We start from the raw sequence: 23082 nt of genomic DNA, 5'->3' as shown, positions 1-23082 counted from the left end.
GCGAGACTCCTCCAGGTGTTGTACAACCAAACTCCTCCAGGTGTTGTACAACCAAACTGTTTTCTGATGTATTGTACAAACTAGCACACAACAACTTCTAAATGGCAAGGAAACAGACCCTGGTACTTGTTATGAGTATCATCGTCTACTGCGACGCTCGTTTACAGGATAGCTACTCAAAGTTACAATATGGACACAGACTGGATAGAAAGGTGATAACTTCTTTTGTTGACTTCAGTATTTTAGACTGTGCTGAGGAGTGTTTGAGAACAACACGATGCAAATCCGTGAATTATTACAAAGGAGTAAATTTCTGTGAAATAAACTATGAGAACAAATCTTTGGCCAATGACAGACTTTTGGAAAGTCCGGGGTGGATCTACAGTGAACGGGAGGACTGGGATATTGTGAGTATGATGTTATAATTGTTAGTCAGGTTCAAGGGCAGATTTTGTTTTCTTAGCTGGCCAAAATTTGTCAGTTCACTTTGATGAACTTTAATATTTTTTACTGCGAGATGGTTTAAACCAGGTAAAACTTCTGACTTGACAGAATTCAACCGCTGACTGTATTTCATACGTTCTCAAACATGGAAACTGTTCAGGTAATTTTTATCAGCAGAGATTTTGTGCCGCATATGCTTTACTACGAATGGTAACTGTCGAAATAGCAGTTTGGTAGAATCGTGAAATAACTGGTTTTGATAAATGAAACAGAGGAAGTCTAAATCGGGTTTTTTTAATTGCAAATTTCTCATTTAGCGTTTGAATGATACGTCAATTGCTTAAAGCTTTGAGTATATGTACATATGTAACTATACTGTATCTCAGCTTCGTCTTGATCGATGGTAATTCGTTTCCCCTCTCAACTGGCATATCCAGTTATGGTATGCACAGTCATGGAACACATAACAGTGATCATCTGAATTGTGCTTCCTTTTTCAGATCAAATATCACAATGAGAAAATAATAATACGGTGACTATGTTTGATCGTAGTCGACGCATGCGCACAATACTTTCCAAAAGTGATACTGTTCGGCAAATATCGATTATTTCATGGGTCATATACGATTTTGTGATGGATGCATGATTATTTATTCAATTTAGATGTGTCCGATGATTCATGTACAGGGAGCCCCCCCCCCCCCCCCCCCCCGGGGAGGTTCACCTGCCTCGTAGAACCCGAATTAAACAAATATTTTGGGGAAAAGTGGGTTATATTTTTACAGTTACTACCTGTACTCCGGAAGTTTGGGATGTGCTTACTGATGCGTTCCTAAGCATAAGATTATATAGTATTAAGAAATATAGTAAAGTGAAGTTTACAATACTAAACTATTTTTATGGACTGAGTTCTATCGGGGTTGTATCATATCTCTAATAATAACAGTGTTTAGTTTCTTTGATTCCAAGGAGTACACTTAGAATATGCATTTCTTCAAATGAAAGGGACGAGGGAGAGGGTAGTAGCTGTATTTGATGTTTAATTATGTCCCAGATACCATAAAATTAATACAAAAAATGTCAGGAGTACTCTTCAAAATAGATAAACATACAACTGGAAATAAAAGCACACTGCAATCATGTGATGATAAAGAGCAACCGGAAAAGTTAGATCCATAATTGTCTGAAAATTTTTGACAAGCAAAGACAAACAAATATTACAAAACCCAAAGCTCTTAATCCTAGTTTGTGAAGGGGCAAGAGGTTGCTCCATCTGTTCCTGAATTATTTTTACAATTCGAATATAAACCAGTACCACTATTTAGAAAGGGGCACCTATATATATCAAGCTTTCCTTGTAAAAATAACAAACTTTAGATGTAATGATACCAGAAAAAGTTTGATGTTGTGAGAAGGGGCAAGCCCCCTCCATCTTCTCTCTATATTGCTACGCGCTTCACAATTATTTCTGTGTATAATTGATTGAGTAAGTTGGTTTGCGCAAAAATTATTTTTCAAAACATCAGATCACACATGCGTGAAAATATTTCAACAGAAAAAATACATTAGAATACGGATTCGATTTATATCAAATGTTCCGTTCTTTGACACCTGATGTACATATTTTGTCCACAGTGTGAAATAATTGCAGATGAAACATGTTAAATTTTGGATACAGAAACAGAGCAATGAAACTTAATGGTCCCTATCTATTAACCCAACTAAAACTTCCTCGATGCAATCAACCGCATGAAAATGATGAAAATAAAGAATAGTGATCACTCTCATATCGATTGTTATGCCGTTCTTGGAACACTGATTTTCACTACGGATAACTCCGTTTACCTGTCCAAGTTATAGGTTTCACGGTGTGTGTGACCGGTCGACAGGGGATGCTTACTCCTCCTAGGCACCTGATCCCACCTCTGGTGTATCCAGGGTTCCGTCTTTGTCCAGCTTTCTATTTTGATTAGCTTATATGAGTTATGAGATTGATCATGGTTCGTTGTCATCACCTTTCATTGATGAAGATAACGGTCAGTGGTCAATATCGTATTGATGAAGATAAGGGACAGAAATCAATCTAATATTGCTTCATTTAATGTAAGCATACCGGACATATAACGCGGTTTCAATCACCATGGAGATACTTTGTTAAGTAACACTAAGCGATTTTCACTAGTAAACAAGGCTTAAATTTCTCTCAAATATCGATGGTTCATTCAAATTTCGATTTCATCCGATAGATATTAGAGGAATCTTTGAATTTGATCTGCTACTGTTTACTATAATGACATGTAAAGGTAAAAAAAATATCCAAGTGATAAAAATTCATTAAAAGCCTTTATATAGTCTTCAATAGTCTTATATATATATATATATATATATATATATATATATATATATATATATATATATATATATATCAATATTCTTATATATATTCCCTATATTTTATCTTCTATGTTTTCACTAATTGAAATGATAGCCATTTCCTCATGAATGTGAATAACAAATAAAGCACGATTATTTTAACGGCATATAATGTTCATACAGAAAATAAAATAATAGGGTTTAAGAATAAATTTCATGTTTGAAAGTACATGAGGGTATGGACAGCAACGTTTCCCCCATTATACGAAGTACGCTGCCGTGAAGCGTTGTAGTATATACCCTCATGTATTTTCTTTAAAAAAAAATGAATTCATTTCTAAAATAGCAGTGCTCAACTAGCAATCATTCACATCGTAGGGGAACATTCTGAGTTCGATTTTGCGGAACCCGTTGATATATACTTTACGTTTTGGATCGTTTTCCGGATTGTATAAATATAGGGTTTACGACGGGCATGACCGATCATTGGGGATTGCTTACTTTTCCTAGGCACCTGATCCCGCCAGTGGGGATTGCTTACTTTTCTTAAGCACCTGATCACACCAGTGGATATTGCTTACTTTTCCTAGGCACCTGATCCAATCAGCGGGGATCGCTTACTTTTCGTAGGCACCTGATCCCATCAGTGGGGATTGCTTACTTTTCCTAGGCACCTGATCCCACCAGTGGGGATGACTTACTTTTCCTAGGCACCTGATCCCACCAGTGGGGATGGCTTACTTGTCCTAGGCACCTGATCCCAACAGCGGGGATGGCTTACTTTTCCTAAACACCTGATCTCATCAGTGGGGATGGCTTACTTTTCCTAGGCACCTGATCCCACCAGTGGGGATTGTTTACTTTTCCTAAGCACCTGATCCCACCAGTGGGGATTGCTTACTTTTCTTAGGGACATGATCCCACCAGTGGGGATTGCTTACTTTTCGTAAGGACCTGATCCCACCAGTGGGGATTACTTACTTTTCCTAGGCACCTGATCCCACCAGTGGGAATTGCTTACTTTTCCTAAGCACCTGATCCCATAAGCGGATATTGCTTACTTTTCCTAGACACCTGATCCCATCAGTGGGGATGGCTTACTTTTCCTAGGCACCTGATCCCACCAGTGGGAATTGCTTACTTTTCCTAAGCACCTGATCCCACCAGTGGGAATTGCTTACTTTTCCTAAGCACCTGACCCCACTTGTTGTTGCTAGAGGTTTGCAGTTTAATTTTCTTTCAATTCTGTATTCTTTATGTTATTTAGGAGATTTATCATTGTTCGTTATTTTCAGGGTTTTTTTTATAATAGCATGGAACATAGCGTGTCGAAATTGTGATGTCTACTAAGTACTGAGGATCTAATCTTATGGTTACTCAATTAATGTAAAGTAATAAAAACACTAATTTGCTACGCACAGCAATTGCAATTTATTACCCATTATGTTCGACAACAACTACGTTTTAGTGCATATGCTGGTTTCTAAACAGGGCTCAAATATTCTAATTTAGGACCGTCGAATGTTAAAATGCTTAAGTAAAGAATTGCAAACCAGGGTAATCTAATCGTTTAATTAAGATTCCTAAACCAGCCTGAAATATCTTAATTGTTCTATCAGTAATGCATAAATTATCAATCAAACTCTAACATTGATGAGATCAAGTGAGGTTTATGCATCATAATTGAGTTTGAAATGATATATCAAAACTGGAAATGTCTTAGACCCAAAACCGATACATTGCTGAAATGTCGCCGTTCCGGATTAGAACTCCCAAATCATAGTTTAAGGTAGCTCACTACACTAGAGGTTATACTCTGTATGACACCATATCAGATGATAGCGATTTAAATGTTTCGTGGAATTATTTGTATCGATCCCTTTGTTTGTCTATCATCGTAGCTCAATGGATAAAGCATTAGGCTGGTGAACCGCAGATCTCTAGTTCAAATCCACCAGAGTGTTTTATTAATGTGTTGAAATAATATTTTGAAAATCATGTTCTTATCCATATGTGAATATTTTCTGCCTAATTGAGATATATACATGTCTTATATATGCATATTTTTTACGATTAAATCAATTCGTACTGATTTGAGACACTATTTCAGGGTGTGGTGAACTATCCACATTACAGGTATAGATATATATCCTCACTACAGTTAAAGATATATATCCACACTACAGTTGTAGATAGATATCCATACTATAGTTATAGATAGATATCCATGCTACAGTTATAGACATATATCCACACTACAGTTATAGACAGACACACTAGTTATAGACAGATATCCACGCTATAGTTATAAATAAATATCAACACTACCGTTATAGACAGATATCCACACTACAGTTATATATATATATATATATCCACACTACAGTTATAGAAAGATTTCCCCAATACAGTTATAGATAGATATCCACACTACAGAGAGAATCAAATATCAACAAATCTGTAATCCTTGAGACTAACGGCCTTTCTTCTACAGATAAAGACATATATCCACACAACAGTTATTGATATATATCCACACTATAATTATACATAGATATCAACACTACAGTTTTGGACAGATATCCACACTACAGTTATAGACATATATCTACACTACATCTATAGACAGATATCTACACTACAGTTATATATAAATATCCACGCTACAGTCAATAATAGATATAAACACTACAGATAAAGACAAATATTCACACAACAGTTATAGACAGATATCCACACTACAATTATTGACATATAACCACACCACAGTTATAGACAGATATACACACAACAGTTATAGACAGATACCCACACTACAATTATAGATATATATCAACACTACAGATAGAGACAGATATCCACACTAAAATTATAGACAGATATCTCCGTCACAGTTTTAAATAGATATCCACACTACAGTTATATACATATGTCCCCACTACAGAGAGAGACAAATATCAACATTCTAGTTATAGACAAATATCAACACTACAGTTATGCACAGATATCCACACTACAGTTATACATAGATATTCACATTACAGTTATAGACAGATATTCACACTACAGTTATATACAGATCTCCACACTTCAGTTATAGACAGATATCAACACTACAGTTATAGACAGATATCCACACTACAGTTATAGACAGATATCCACATTGCAGTTATAGATAGATATCCACACTACAGTTATAGACAGATATCCACACTACACTCATAGGCAGATATCCACACTACAGTTATAGACAGATATCCACATTGCAGTTATAGATAGATATCCACACTACCTTTATATACATATATCACCACTACAGTTATAGATAAATTTCCAGACTACAGTTATAGACAGATATCAACAATACAGTTATAGAAAGATATCCATACTACAGACAGAGACAGATATATACACTACAGTTATAGACAGATATCTCCACCACAGTTACATATATATTTCAAAACTACAACTATAAACAGGTATCCATACTACAGCTATAAATATATATATCCACTACAGTTATAGATATATTTCAAAACTACAGCTATAGACAGGTGTCCACACTTAAGTTTTAGACAGATATACACACTACAGTTATAGATAGATAGCAGCACTACATGTTTGGACATATATCCGTACCACAGTTATACACAGATATCTTCACTACAGTTGTATACATATATCCACATTACACTTATACATATATATCCAGACTACAGTTATAGACAGATATCCATACTACAGTTATAGACAGATATGCACACCACAATTATAGACAGATATTTACACTACAGTTTTAGACAGATATCTACACTACAGTTATAGACATATAGCAACACCACAGCTATAAATAGATATATCCACTACATTTATAGATATATTTCTACACTACAGTTATAGACAGATATCCACACCACAGCTATAGAAAGATTTCCCCAATACAGAGAGAAAGAGATATCTACATTACAGTTATAGACAGATATCCACACTATAGTTATAGACAGATATCCATGCTACAGTTATAGAGATATATCCACGCTACAGTTATAGTTAGATATCCACACTACAGTTATAGATAGATATTCACACTACAGTTATGGACAAATATTCACGTTACAGTTATAGACAGATATGCACAATACAGTTATAGAAAAAAAAATCTACACTTGAGTTATAGACAGATATACACACTACATTTATGGAAAGATATCCACACTACATTTAAAAATATATATCCACACTACAGCTATAGACAGATATCCCCATTACAGTTATAGATAGATATTCACACTACAGTTATACACAGATATCCAAATTACATTTATATACATATATCCACACTACAGACAGAGACATATATCCATACTACAGTTATAGACAGATATCTCCACCACAGTTATAGATATTTTTCCACATAACAATTATAGACATATATCCATACTACAGTTATAGATATATAACTACACTACAGTTATAGACAGATATCCACACTACAGTTATATATATATATATATATATATATATATATATATATATATATATATATATATATATATACAATGCAGTTATAGACAGATATGCACATAACAGTAATAGACAGACACACTACAGTTATAGACAGATATCCACTCTAGAGTTATAAACATATATCCACGATACAGTTATAAACAGATATATTCACTACAGTTATAGATGGATATCAACACTACAGTTACAGACATATATCCACACTACATATATAGACATATATCCACACTACAGCTATAGACAAATATCCACAATACAGGTATAGACATATATCCTTACTACTGTTATAGACAGATATCAACACTACATTTATAGACAGATATCCACACTACAGTTATATATGGATATCCACACTACAAAGGGAAACAAATATCTACATTACAGTTATAGACATGTATCCACACTACAGTTATAGACAGATATCTACACTACAGTTGTAGATAGATATCCACACTACATTTATAGACAGATATACACGCTAAACTTATAGACCGATATCCACACTATCGTTGTAAACAGATATTCACACTACAGTAATAGACAGCCAGACTACAGTGATAGACAGATATCCACACTACAGTTATAGACAGATATCCACACTACAGTTGTATATAGGTATCCACACTACAGTTATAGATAGATATCCACGCTACAGTTATAGACATATAGCCATGCTACAGTTATAGAGAGATATCCACGCTACAGTTATAGATAGATATCCATGCTACAGTTATAGGTAGATATACACACTACAGATATAGACGGATATCCACACTACAGTTATAGATATATATCCACACTACAATTATAGACAGATAGCCATGCTACAGTTATAGACATATATCAACACTACATATATAGACGGATATCCACACTACAGTTTTAGACATATATCCACACTGCAATTATAGACAGATAGCCATGCTACAGTTATAGAGAGATATCCACACTACAGTTATAGACAAATATCAACGCTACAGTTATAGATAGATATCCACGCTACAGTTATAGACAGATATCCACACTACAGTTATAGACAGATATCCACGCTACAGTTATAGATAGATATCCACACTATTGTTATAGATAGAAAACAATAAATAGATAACACGACAGATTCTCCTCGCTTTTACCATTAACAGCAGTAATGTATAATCATCCTAACTTTGGTATCATATGTACACACTTCATTTTAAACATTGAAATAGGTCAAATCCACGGTTTCCTCAGTCGTTTGTCCATTACATGTTCACAGCTACCTACAATAAAGAAGGGCAGACGCGTAATAATCCACTAAATCTTCACTGTGATTCTTAGGAATAGTAAGTAAAGGTCATTAGGCAGTTCATGGAAATATGTACCGCTATTGGTTGTTAGTTTTGAACATTCAATCAAGAGTACGTGTTTTACCTTTCACATATCAATACAGTCAAGATTGTTTTAAAAGCCCACCTTAGGGAAGTTTCAAAAGTGGCCACTTATGACAGTCAATCAATATATGAACAAGTTATAAACTTCATTACACTTCACAGAGTAAATTAAGGTGAATTTCATAAAAATGTTGATCATACATATGTACATCCATTTCCCGTAATGTGTCGTAGCCGTTTTCTTTCTGTATCCACAATATTTTCAAAAGATATTCAGCTTTTCTTTTCAAAACGTTGTTTATCTGAGCCTTGTAAACACTTAATTCTAGTGTAATCTTGCGAGAAAATATACTTTTTTATCCAGATCAATCACTTTGATTTTTTAAGAAAGGTAAAACTTTCGGTTTTACATTCGGCGAAGCAATTTCAACAATGTGTTAAAAATGACAAACAACGATAACAGAGTACGAAATATTTAATTTGAACACAAATTTGAATAATAGCTTCAGGTAAACTGATCATTATTTAATTACCCAAGCGAATTTGTGTTTTCAAAACAGTCAGCTATCGTCAAAGTTGATTAATTCATGTAAAATGTCACGTGATAAAACCGCGTCGTTGGTCACCTATTACAGTGCAATTAGCGTCTTGGGTGGGGATTTGAGTGGCCATTGGCCACGCTAAACACGTGGCCGTTTATTCCAGTATAAGTACAAAGGAAAAATCATCGGAAGGAATTGAGAGTGGCTGTTGTTCGGGAGTGACCGTTGTCCGGGTGTGGCCGCTGATTTCAAGTGGCCGCTAAGACAAGTTTAACTGTATTTGTTGGAAATCTGTTCAATGAAACCTACTAGAAAGTATCTCAATCTTGAATTGATGTTTTTGAAGTGAAAGTTGTTTACATCTGTTTCATTCCTATTGCAGGATATTATATCTTCTTGTTCGGCATCAAATTGTTCCATCAATGAAAAATGCAAACCCTTACCAATGGGCAAGTTTGAATGCGTTTTATCAGGTAATGAACTATGTTTACCTTTTCATCATACTTTACGAAGTAGTGTTCCTTTTCTCGTTACTTTTCAATATAAGCACGTGTGCCCCTGAATGCCAATCACCAAGATCATACAAATTAGAGTGAAGTATTTAAACGACGACAAAGGAATAAAATTGTTAACCACCAAATATAGACCCACTCAAAACACGCTAATTTTACCGTATTTTCATTGTCATCAGATTGCGGCATTCCATCCCAGTGGGGAGTGAATTTGAGCAGCGTCGGTAGATGGGAAGGAATTGGGATTCAAAGATTCATGAAACTTGACTGTTACCAAAATTGTACTCAGTCTGGTTCACGGATGTTTGTTTGTGCACCAAACGGGCAGTGGAAAACGAATATGAAATGTGGTATCTTTTTTATATATATATATATATATAAAAGCCTTTATTGCAACGCTTAATATGATTATATAATAATGAACAACCAATATGATAACCGGTAATTCTTTTTCATTTCTTCTTTGATAATCTTTGACAAAAGACTAGACACTTCCTATCAATACGTTTTAGGTTTAACACGACCAAGGTTCATACGGGATTCTTACTCATCTCACGCACCTGATCCAACCTCTAATATACCAAGGGGCCCTTGTTTGCCCAATTATTCATTTTGTATTCATGATAGGAACATTTTATGGGATTGATTAATGTTTGTTATATTCACTTTTTCGTAATGAAATCTAAATAGTGTATACAACGATTGGTTGATTGTATATTCTTTAACGTCCCTTTCGAGAATTTTTCATCCCTATGGATATCTCACCAGTGACGGTGAAGGGGTGAATTTAGGGCTATGGTCGGTGCTTACAACCTTTAAAGAGGGGGATATTTACAGTATCGCACCTGTTTTGGCATGGGATCTCGTTTTTTGTGGTCTCATTTGAAAAACCACCCAATTCCGTCGCCTATTACCACAAGCAAGGGTTACTAGGGAACGATTCTAACCTGAATCCCCACGTGAAGAATAGTGTATATAAAGTATTTCAATCAATGCTCAGGAACGAAACTACATTACTCTGGAGCTTACATTGATGTATATAGTTCGACGCTTCATAATTGATGAAGGGGATGCATTATCCTCCTAGGCACCTGATCCCACCTCTGATATATCCAGGGGGTTCGCGGTTGCCCAACTCTCCATTTTACATTGCTTATAGGAGTTATGATATTGATCACTGTTCGTTATATTTATATTTCATGTACAAAAGTACAATTGTCCTTACATGGAATAGGACAAATCCCAAAAAACAAAAATCATAGATGTAGAAATTCAATTTTTCTTCTTCATGGAGAGTGATTCATACGCAATGAAAAATCTAGAGCACACAACAGATTTAACCGGCAATAGAGGGATATTTATAAGGTGAAAACAAGAAATGAGAATAAAGGAACAAGACACAGAAATGCACCTATAAGCACTGATTCAGGTTCTTTCTTGCAGTTGGTGATCACTGTGCCACTTTTCCTTGTCAACATGGCGGATATTGTACATCCAATGAAACAACGTTCTCATGTCAGTGTGCAGAGGGCTTTATCGGAAACACGTGTAATGGTATGTGTTTCATCAATGTGTGCTAGCATTATTGTGATCTTCAGAAGCCTACCACTATGTCTTAACAGCATATCAACATTGTTAACAGTCAGTTACTGTGATTCAGTACTCATAAAATGATTTTGGCAGAAATTCCATGTTTGGTAATCCAATATCAAAGGTGAAGATAACGAACAGTGATCGAACCCATAACTCCTATAAGAAATACAAAATAAATAGTTGGGCAAACACGGACCCTGAACACCAGAGGTGGAATATATTCCAACCCCCTTACAAAACAGACAATACTAAGCTCCTTTTGTACATCATTATAAACACTTCCTTGAAAAAAAAATGTAAAGAAGGGAATATTCATCGATAGTGATCAGTCATTCAAAATTTTTATTTTTTACACACCACTCTGATTCTATACCTAAGTCATTTGACGTTAATGGAGGGATACACAATGAAGACACAGAACATAGCGTAGATGTACCCGTTGATAGAGGGGCGCTAGGAGAGGGAAATAAAGGAAGAAGTCATAAAAGTGCAGCTTGTTTTACTGAAGGTGTATTGTACTGATTGATTTCTTTGTTGCAGTTACCGATCACTGTGCCTCTTCTCCCTGTCAAATTGATGCAATGCGTACATCCAATTCTTAAAAATGAGTTAATGCAATTCTGTACTCATCAACAGAACTTGGAAATTGTAGAACTTACAGAAAAAAATTCAGTCACAAAACTTTTCTCAAATCCATAAACTCAAATCTTATGACCTTTCAACACTTTTCATGACCCTTCCTCACCCTAAATTAATGACTAGAAGAAGAACAAGTTCGTTTCTAGTGATCAGTCATACAAAATTCACTTTGTTCAAACAGCAAGACAAAAATGAAGCTTGGTTTACTCAAGGTATAAAATTGGAATCGTCACTACTGATTTATTTGTTATTTCACAGAGACTGATCACTGCGCCACTTCTCCTTGTGAACATGACGGAAATTGCACATCCGGTTCAACAACGTTCTCATGTCAGTGTACAGATGGTTACACAGGCAAAACGTGTGAAGGTGTGTATTTTAATTATGTGTGCTAGTATGATTCCAATATCAAAATGCATGCTACTATTCTTCAAAATCATGGTTCCGTTTTACCCATTTGATAATTTCAATGAATGAATGCGATGAATGCATATCAGTCACTATACCCATAATGGATTCCTAAACTCCCTAAAACTTTTACAAACATGGATACATTGCTGGTTTACTAACTGTTATACTAAGCTCCCTTTCTACATCATTATAAACACTTCCTTGAAAAAAATGTAAAGAAGGGAATATTCATCGATAGTGATAAGTCATTCAAAAATTATATTTCTACACACCACTCTGATTCAATACCTAAGTCATTTGACGTCAATGGAGGTATACAAAATGAAGACACAGAACATAGCGTAGATGTTCCCGTTAATAGAGATAGATTACGAGAGGGAAATAAAGGAAGAAGGCATAAAAGTGCAGCTTGTTTTACTGAAGTTGTATTGTACTTATTGATTTCTTTGTTGCAGTTACCGATCACTGTGCCTCTTCTCCCTGTCAAATTGATACAACGTGTTCATCCAATTCTTAAACATAGGTTAATGCAATTCTGTACTCATCAACAAGAGTTGGAAATTGTAGAACGTACAGTAAAAATCCACTCACAAAACTTTTCTCAAATCCACAAAATCAAATCTTATAAACTTTCAAAATTGTTCACGACCATTCTTCACCATGAATTAACGACTGGAAGAAGAACAAGCTCGTTTCTAGTGATCAGTTATACAGAATGTACTTTGTTGAAAAAGCAAGACAAAAATGAAGCTTGTTTTACTCAAGGTATAAAATTGGAATCGTCACTACTGATTTATTTGTTATTTCACAGAGACTGATCACTGCGCCACTTCTCCCTGTAAACATGACGGAAATTGCACATCCGGTTCAACAACGTTCTCATGTCAGTGTACAGATGGTTACACAGGCAAAACGTGTGAAGGTGTGTATTTTAATTATGTGTGCTAGTATGATTCCAATATCAAAATGCATGCTACTATTTCTGAACAGCATGTCAATATTTATAAGACACTTCCTGCAATTCTATACTCATTAAACGAACTTGGCTCAAAAAACACAATTCTTCAAAATCATGCTTCCGTTTTACCCATTTGAAAATTTCAATGAATGAATGCGATGAATGCATATCAGTCACTGTACCCATAATGGATTCCTAAACTCCCTAAAACTTTTACAAACTTGGATACATTGCTGGTTTACTAACTGTTATACTAAGCTCCCTTTCTACATCATTATAAACACTTCCTTGAAAAAAATGTAAAGAAAGGAATATTCATCGATAGTGATAAGTCATTCAAAAATTATATTTCTACACACCACTCTGATTCAATACCTAAGTCATTTGACGTCAATGGAGGTATACAAAATGAAGACACAGAACATAGCGTAGATGTTCCCGTTAATAGAGAGAGATTACGAGAGGGAAATAAAGGAAGAAGGCATAAAAGTGCAGCTTGTTTTACTGAAGGTGTATTGTACTTATTGATTTCTTTGTTGCAGTTACCGATCACTGTGCGTCTTCTCCCTGTCAAATTGATACAACGTGTTCATCCAATTCTTAAACATAGGTTAATGCAATTCTGTACTCATCAACAAGAGTTGGAAATTGTAGAACGTACAGTAAAAATCCACTCACAAAACTTTTCTCAAATCCACAAAATCAAATCTTATAAACTTTCAACACTTTTCATGACTCTTCCTCACCCTAAATTAATGACTAGAAGAAGAACAAGTTCGTTTCTAGTGATCAGTCATACAAAATTCACTTTGTTCAAACAGCAAGACAAAAATGAAGCTTGGTTTACTCAAGGTATAAAATTGGAATCGTCACTACTGATTTATTTGTTATTTCACAGAGACTGATCACTGCGCCACTTCTCCTTGTGAACATGACGGAAATTGCACATCCGGTTCAACAACGTTCTCATGTCAGTGTACAGATGGTTACACAGGCAAAACGTGTGAAGGTGTGTATTTTAATTATGTGTGCTAGTATGATTCCAATATCAAAATGCATGCTACTATTCTTCAAAATCATGGTTCCGTTTTACCCATTTGATAATTTCAATGAATGAATGCGATGAATGCATATCAGTCACTATACCCATAATGGATTCATAAACTCCTTAAAACTTTTACAAACATGGATACATTGCTGGTTTACTAACTGTTATACTAAGCTCCCTTTCTACATCATTATAAACACTTCCTTGAAAAAAATGTAAAGAAGGGAATATTCATCGATAGTGATAAGTCATTCAAAAATTATATTTCTACACACCACTCTGATTCAATACCTAAGTCATTTGACGTCAATGGAGGTATACAAAATGAAGACACAGAACATAGCGTAGATGTTCCTGTTAATAGAGATAGATTACGAGAGGGAAATAAAGGAAGAAGGCATAAAAGTGCATCTTGTTTTACTGAAGGTGTATTGTACTTATTGATTTCTTTGTTGCAGTTACCGATCACTGTGCCTCTTCTCCCTGTCAAATTGATACAACGTGTTCATCCAATTCTTAAACATAGGTTAATGCAATTCTGTACTCATCAACAAGAGTTGGAAATTGTAGAACGTACAGTAAAAATCCACTCACAAAACTTTTCTCAAATCCACAAAATCAAATCTTATAAACTTTCAAAATATTTCACGACCATTCTTCACCATGAATTAACGACTGGAAGAAGAACAAGCTCGTTTCTATTGATCAGTTATACAGAATGTACTTTGTTGAAAAAGCAAGACAAAAATGAAGCTTGTTTTACTCAAGGTATAAAATTGGAATCGTCACTACTGATTTATTTGTTATTTCACAGAGACTGATCACTGCGCCACTTCTCCCTGTAAACATGACGGAAATTGCACATCCGGTTCAACAACGTTCTCATGTCAGTGTACAGATGGTTACACAGGCAAAACGTGTGAAGGTGTGTATTTTAATTATGTGTGCTAGTATGATTCCAATATCAAAATGCATGCTACTATTTCTGAACAGCATGTCAATATTTATAAGACACTTCCTGCAATTCTATACTCATTAAACGAACTTGGCTCAAAAAACACAATTCTTCAAAATCATGCTTCCGTTTTACCCATTTGATAATTTCAATGAATGAATGCGATGAATGCATATCAGTCACTGTACCCATAATGGATTCCTAAACTCCCTAAAACTTTTACAAACTTGGATACATTGCTGGTTTACTAACTGTTATACTAAGCTCCCTTTCTACATCATTATAAACACTTCCTTGAAAAAAATGTAAAGAAAGGAATATTCATCGATAGTGATAAGTCATTCAAAAATTATATTTCTACATACCACTCTGATTCAATACCTAAGTCATTTGACGTCAATGGAGGTATACAAAATGAAGACACAGAACATAGCGTAGATGTTCCCGTTAATAGAGAGAGATTACGAGAGGGAAATAAAGGAAGAAGGCATAAAAGTGCAGCTTGTTTTACTGAAGGTGTATTGTACTTATTGATTTCTTTGTTGCAGTTACCGATCACTGTGCCTCTTCTCCCTGTCAAATTGATACAACGTGTTCATCCAATTCTTAAACATAGGTTAATGCAATTCTGTACTCATCAACAAGAGTTGGAAATTGTAGAACGTACAGTAAAAATCCACTCACAAAACTTTTCTCAAATCCACAAAATCAAATCTTATAACCTTTCAAAATTTTTCACGACCATTCCTCACCATGAATTAACGACTGGAAGAAGAACAAGCTCGTTTCAAGTGATCAGTTATACAGAATGTACTTTGTTGAAAAAGCAAGACAAAAATGAAGCTTGTTTTACTCAAGGTATAAAATTGGAATCGTCACTACTGATTTATTTGTTATTTCACAGAGACTGATCACTGCGCCACTTCTCCCTGTAAACATGACGGAAATTGCACATCCGGTTCAACAACGTTCTCATGTCAGTGTACAGATGGTTACACAGGCAAAACGTGTGAAGGTGTGTATTTTAATTATGTGTGCTAGTATGATTCCAATATTAAAATGCATGCTACTATTTCTTAACAGCATGTCAACATTTATAAGACACGTCCTGCAATTCTATACTCATTAAACGAACTTGGCTCAAAAAACCACAATTCTTCAAAATCATGCTTCCGTTTTACCCATTTGATAATTTTAATGAATGAATGCGATGAATGCATATCAGTCACTGTACCTATAACGGATTCTTAAACTCCCTAAAACTTTTACAAACATGGATACATTGCTGGTTTACTAACTGTTATACTAAGCTCCTTTTGTACATCATTATAAACACTTCCTTCAAAAAAAAATGTAAAGAAGGGAATATTCATCGATAGTGATAAGTCATTCAAAAATTATATTTCTACACACCACTCTGATTCAATACCTAAGTCATTTGACGTCAATGGAGGTATACAAAATGAAGACACAGAACATAGCGTAGATGTTCCCGTTAATAGAGGGAGATTACGAGAGGGAAATAAAGGAAGAAGGCATAAAAGTGCAGCTTGTTTTACTGAAGGTGTATTGTACTTATTGATTTCTTTGTTGCAGTTACCGATCACTGTGCCTCTTCTCCCTGTCAAATTGATACAACGTGTTCATCCAATTCTTAAACATAGGTTAATGCAATTCTGTACTCATCAACAAGAGTTGGAAATTGTAGAACGTACAGTAAAAATCCACTCACAAAACTTTTCTCAAATCCATAAAATCAAATCTTATAACCTTTCAAAATTTTTCACGACACTTCCTCACCATGAGTTAACGACTAGGAGAAGAACAAGTTCGTTTCTAGTGATCAGTTATACAAAATGTACTTTGTTGAAAAAGCAAGACAAAAATGAAGCTTGTTTTACTCAAGGTATAAGATTGGAATCGTCACTACTGATTTATTTGTTATTTCACAGAGACTGATCACTGCGCCACTTCTCCCTGTAAACATGACGGAAATTGCACATCCGGTTCAACAACGTTCTCATGTCAGTGTACAGATGGTTACACAGGCAAAACGTGTGAAGGTGTGTATTTTAATTATGTGTGCTAGTATGATTCCAATATTAAAATGCATGCTACTATTTCTTAACAGCATGTCAACATTTATAAGACACGTCCTGCAATTCTATACTCATTAAACGAACTTGGCTCAAAAAACCACAATTCTTCAAAATCATGCTTCCGTTTTACCCATTTGATAATTTTAATGAATGAATGCGATGAATGCATATCAGTCATTGTACCTATAACGGATTCTTAAACTCCCTAAAACTTTTACAAACATGGATACATTGCTGGTTTACTAACTGTTATACTAAGCTCCTTTTGTACATCATTATAAACACTTCCTTCAAAAAAAAATGTAAAGAAGGGAATATTCATCGATAGTGATAAGTCATTCAAAAATTATATTTCTACACACCACTCTGATTCAATACCTAAGTCATTTGACGTCAATGGAGGTATACAAAATGAAGACACAGAACATAGCGTAGATGTTCCCGTTAATAGAGAGAGATTACGAGAGGGAAATAAAGGAAGAAGGCATAAAAGTGCAGCTTGTTTTACTGAAGGTGTATTGTACTTATTGATTTCTTTGTTGCAGTTACCGATCACTGTGCCTCTTCTCCCTGTCAAATTGATACAACGTGTTCATCCAATTCTTAAACATAGGTTAATGCAATTCTGTACTCATCAACAAGAGTTGGAAATTGTAGAACGTACAGTAAAAATCCACTCACAAAACTTTTCTCAAATCCACAAAATCAAATCTTATAAACTTTCAAAATTTTTCACGACCATTCCTCACCATGAATTAACGACTGGAAGAAGAACAAGCTCGTTTCAAGTGATCGGTTATACAGAATGTACTTTGTTGAAAAAGCAAGACAAAAATGAAGCTTGGTTTACTCAAGGTATAAAATTGGAATCGTCACTACTGATTTATTTGTTATTTCACAGAGACTGATCACTGCGCCACTTCTCCCTGTAAACATGACGGAAATTGCACATCCGGTTCAACAACGTTCTCATGTCAGTGTACAGATGGTTACACAGGCAAAACGTGTGAAGGTGTGTATTTTAATTATGTGTGCTAGTATGATTCCAATATTAAAATGCATGCTACTATTTCTTAACAGCATGTCAACATTTATAAGACACGTCCTGCAATTCTATACTCATTAAACGAACTTGGCTCAAAAAACCACAATTCTTCAAAATCATGCTTCCGTTTTACCCATTTGATAATTTTAATGAATGAATGCGATGAATGCATATCAGTCACTGTACCTATAACGGATTCTTAAACTCCCCAAAACTTTTACAAACATGGATACATTGCTGGTTTACTAACTGTTATACTAAGCTCCTTTTGTACATCATTATAAACACTTCCTTAAAAAAAAAATGTAAAGAAGGGAATATTCATCGATAGTGATAAGTCATTCAAAAATTATATTTCTACACACCACTCTGATTCAATACCTAAGTCATTTGACGTCAATGGAGGTATACAAAATGAAGACACAGAACATAGCGTAGATGTTCCCGTTAATAGAGGGAGATTACGAGAGGGAAATAAAGGAAGAAGGCATAAAAGTGCAGCTTGTTTTACTGAAGGTGTATTGTACTTATTGATTTCTTTGTTGCAGTTACCGATCACTGTGCCTCTTCTCCCTGTCAAATTGATACAACGTGTTCATCCAATTCTTAAACATAGGTTAATGCAATTCTGTACTCATCAACAAGAGTTGGAAATTGTAGAACGTACAGTAAAAATCCACTCACAAAACTTTTCTCAAATCCATAAAATCAAATCTTATAACCTTTCAAAATTTTTCACGACACTTCCTCACCATGAGTTAACGACTAGGAGAAGAACAAGTTCGTTTCTAGTGATCAGTTATACAAAATGTACTTTGTTAAAAAAGCAAGACAAAAATGAAGCTTGTTTTACTCAAGGTATAAAATTGGAATCGTCACTACTGATTTATTTGTTATTTCACAGAGACTGATCACTGCGCCACTTCTCCCTGTAAACATGACGGAAATTGCACATCCGGTTCAACAACGTTCTCATGTCAGTGTACAGATGGTTACACAGGCAAAACGTGTGAAGGTGTGTATTTTAATTATGTGTGCTAGTATGATTCCAATATCAAAATGCATGCTACTATTTCTTAACAGTATGTCAACATTTATAAGACACTTCCTGCAATTCTATACTCATTAAACGAACTTGGCTCAAAAAACCACAATTCTTCAAAATCATGCTTCCGTTTTACCCATTTGATAATTTCAATGAATGAATGCGATGAATGCATATCAGTCACTGTACCTATAATGGATTCCTAAACTCCCTAAAACTTTTACAAACTTGGATACATTGCTGGTTTACTAACTGTTATATTAAGCTCATTTTCTACATCATTATAATCACTTCCTTGAAATAAAAATGTAAAGAAGGGAATATTCATCGATAGTGATCAGTCATTCAAAAATTATATTTTTTGCACACCACTCTGATTCTATACCTAAGTCATTTGACGTTAATGGAATGATACACAATGAAGACACAGAACATAGCGTAGATGTACCCGTTCATAGAGGGGGGTTACGAGAGGGAAATAAAGGAAGAAGGTATGAAAGTGCAGCTTGTTTTACTGAAGGTGTATTGTACTGGTCGATTTATTTGTTACAGTTACCGATCACTGCGCCTCTTCTCCCTGTCAAATTGATACAACGTGTTCATCCAATTCTTAAAAATAGGTTAATGCAATTCTGTACTCATCAACAGAGCTTGGAAACTGTAGAACGTACAGTAAAAATCCACTCACAAAACTTTTCTCAAATCCATAAAATCAAATCTTATAAACTTTCAAAATTGTTCACGACCCTTCCTCACCATGAGTTAACGACTAGGAGAAGAACAAGTTCGTTTCTAGTGATCAGTTATACATAATTTACTTTGTTGAAAAAGCAAGACAAAAATGAAGCTTGTTTTACTCAAGGTATAAAATTGGAATCGTCACTACTGATTTATTTGTTATTTCACAGAGACTGATCACTGCGCCACTTCTCCCTGTAAACATGACGGAAATTGCACATCCGGTTCAACAACGTTCTCATGTCAGTGTACAGATGGTTACACAGGCAAAACGTGTGAAGGTGTGTATTTTAATTATGTGTGCTAGTATGATTGCCATATCAAAAGACATGCTACCATTTCTTAACAGCATGTCAACATTTTTAACACATTAACTGCAATTTTATACCCATTAAACGAACTTCTACTGCAACTTTTCTTTCTAAAAATGAAATTCTTTTAAAGCATGCTTCCGTGTTACACATTCGATAGTCCAGACAATGGCGCGAATGCGGAGTTACAGGATCTACACTGGATTCCAACACTTCACAAAAATCCATTCAAACATACATTGCTGAATCCAGTAAATGTTCAACCAAGCCCCTATCCTTCCTTCTTACGAAAATATTTGGTGCTGTGGAGGAGAATCTGCATACGTCTTGCACCACGACATTTGCCAAAAGTGGAGTATATCATATATGGAACCTTTAGTAGCTATGAATTCACAAACCTTTTCATAAATCCACAGTATGAAATCATATGACTTTTCAACACTTTCAACGACCATTCCTCACGATAAATTAACGACTAAATTTTTGACATCACAGACAGTTAAAGAAGAATTGGAAGTTAGAAACGTTTCGTTCCCATATGAAAGGTAAAGAAAACGAACAGTATCAAACCTGTCCTAAACCAAACCGTTCTGTTTCCAAACGAAAGCGTATCTATTCTCATCTAAAACCGTTCATTTTCTCAAAGGTAATGTTCCCTCAAACCGTTCGTTCACGCATGGTCATTTGGAACTTGGTCAGTCATCCCGGTGCGTGGTCGATGTGATAGAAGACTATAATGGTTTCTTTTGATTCGGCACAAAATTTTAAAACTGCACAATGCTGGATTATCCATAGTTCAATTCAGACAAATCACCAGTCTACCGCTACACGGCAGAAAATACTTTTGGGGGTGAAAGCGAAATTTGACTTTTATCAAAGATTATTCTAACAAAAATATCCTTTACATGAAGTGAAGAGAAGCAACTATCAATTTCTTCACTCCGAAAGAGAAATTTAATTTAAAACATAACAGAGACCAACTCATGCAAACAGCAACGATATGATCTGTTACCCAGGGGGTGGGGGTGGGGTTGAGTACCCACCCCTTGTTGACCGGTAACATCCTCCATGTACTCTACATCTTCATCGTATGAAATTGACTGTTCATTATCTTCACCTTTCATGCAAAACTCTATTTGTAGAAGTTAAACGCAGCTCAATTAAGGCTATCCGAGAAAAAATCAGTAAACCTCTGTGAACTTCAAACCGTATTACGTCGCAATGAAAAAGTGTGTCACAACGTGCAGGTCCTTATAGTTGTACCTCGGGGAAAGTGTTATAATATTCTGTCGTTATTCACTAACGTTATCATGTTATAAGCTGTATACGTGAACATATTTTCTTGTCAAATGCTTGACAAATATTTATATATCATCCCTTCATTCTATCGAACCACTCTCCATTTTTTATACATAGTATGCACGATGGCGATATTCATATTACATTGTGACTTTGAAATCGTCCCTTATCTGAATGACTGATGCGTTCCGAAATACACTAATATGCATAAATAATCTTATTGTACATAAACAGTGCTAAATTTCAGGTGCATGTGCGATAGCCAGCAAAATAATGTTTTTCTCTTGTTTTTGAAAAGTTATGTCTTATATATTAACGGTATGGTATATATTGGAATGTGGACAACCTCGGTAATTCGCTGATGACTTTTGATATGTTGTTGGATTATAGCATGTTTAGTTTGATTATGCATTTGCTTCCAGTATTTCTCATGTAAAGATTTATGCCCCGAACGTTTGTTAAGCAGTAGGTCATCTTGTTCTTTTCCAAAAATGAAGTGCTACGTGATATTCAACTGACGTCATGGGAAATTGCTATGAGAGGAATTTACGATAGCTCAGTCACAGTTAACTTATCAGTAGTATTGTTTCGGTATTTAGTACGTACACGAAACGGTACGAAACGATTCTTGCACGGAACGGTGAACGCTTTAAATGAAACGCTGAACGATATGCACGGAACGGTGAACGGTTTGCACGGAACGGTGAACGGTTTGCACGAAACGCTTCCACGAAATGCTCGCCACTTTGTAGGCTTGGCTTGCACGCTCTGTGAACGATCTGGGTATTATCAGTTTTTGAATTGAGGTAAGCTACTGACAAACAAGTTGATGGTACAGGGATTTCAACATTTTTAGCTATGAAACTTTTATAGCTACTTATCCAAATGTAAAAATTAACTTAATGGAATATGCAAGTATTATTCATGCTATAAAAACTTGGATTAAGCAGTCAGGTACAGACACTAACTTTAAAAGATTACCAAATCCTTTTATTAGAAAAAAAAAACAATTACAATGTACTGAAGTGTAAAAAGTCAAATTTTTATTTATGAATTTTTAAACAAAATCCCTTCAGTGACTGCAGGTACAATAAGATGGAGTCAGCTTTTGGATATCAATAACAGATAATGGAAAATTGTCAATATATTACCTTTTAAAATAACTAAAAACTG

The 23082-nt window shown here is 35.0% G+C and overlaps 2 protein-coding genes across 2 annotated transcripts in view; both read left to right on the top strand.

Annotated features, from left to right (window-relative positions):
- Positions 1 to 22313, top strand: LOC130049681 (delta and Notch-like epidermal growth factor-related receptor). The gene is made up of 13 exons (XM_056147583.1): positions 1 to 407; positions 9639 to 9729; positions 11212 to 11322; positions 12259 to 12369; positions 13223 to 13333; positions 14268 to 14378; positions 15232 to 15342; positions 16277 to 16387; positions 17325 to 17435; positions 18373 to 18483; positions 19421 to 19531; positions 20470 to 20580; positions 22300 to 22313. Exons 1-13 carry the CDS (start codon positions 102 to 104, stop codon positions 22311 to 22313), a joined length of 1521 nt encoding a protein of 506 aa, XP_056003558.1. The 5' UTR covers positions 1 to 101.
- The window catches only part of LOC130049680 (angiopoietin-4-like), a 47001-nt gene continuing 44422 nt past the window's right edge, over positions 20504 to 23082 (top strand). The window contains exon 1 of the mRNA XM_056147582.1: positions 20504 to 20580. The gene's annotated coding sequence lies outside the window, so the exon portion shown is untranslated. The remainder of the gene's footprint in view (positions 20581 to 23082) is intronic.

Source organism: Ostrea edulis, chromosome 8 (genome assembly GCF_947568905.1).
Source record: "Ostrea edulis chromosome 8, xbOstEdul1.1, whole genome shotgun sequence".
In the NCBI taxonomy this organism is placed as follows: domain Eukaryota; kingdom Metazoa; phylum Mollusca; class Bivalvia; order Ostreida; family Ostreidae; genus Ostrea; species Ostrea edulis.
The sequence above is the reverse complement of the archived record's forward strand: the minus strand, read 5'-3'. Positions and strand labels throughout refer to the sequence as shown.

Excerpts from the sequence above, each read along its gene's own strand:
- LOC130049681 (XM_056147583.1), top strand. The coding sequence starts at position 102 with ATGGCAAGGAAACAGACCCTGGTACTTGTTATGAGTATCATCGTCTAC. Across the intron at positions 17,436-18,372 it reads CACAGGCAAAACGTGTGAAG|AGACTGATCACTGCGCCACT; the intron begins GTGTGTATTTTA and ends GTTATTTCACAG. Across the intron at positions 18,484-19,420 it reads CACAGGCAAAACGTGTGAAG|AGACTGATCACTGCGCCACT; the intron begins GTGTGTATTTTA and ends GTTATTTCACAG.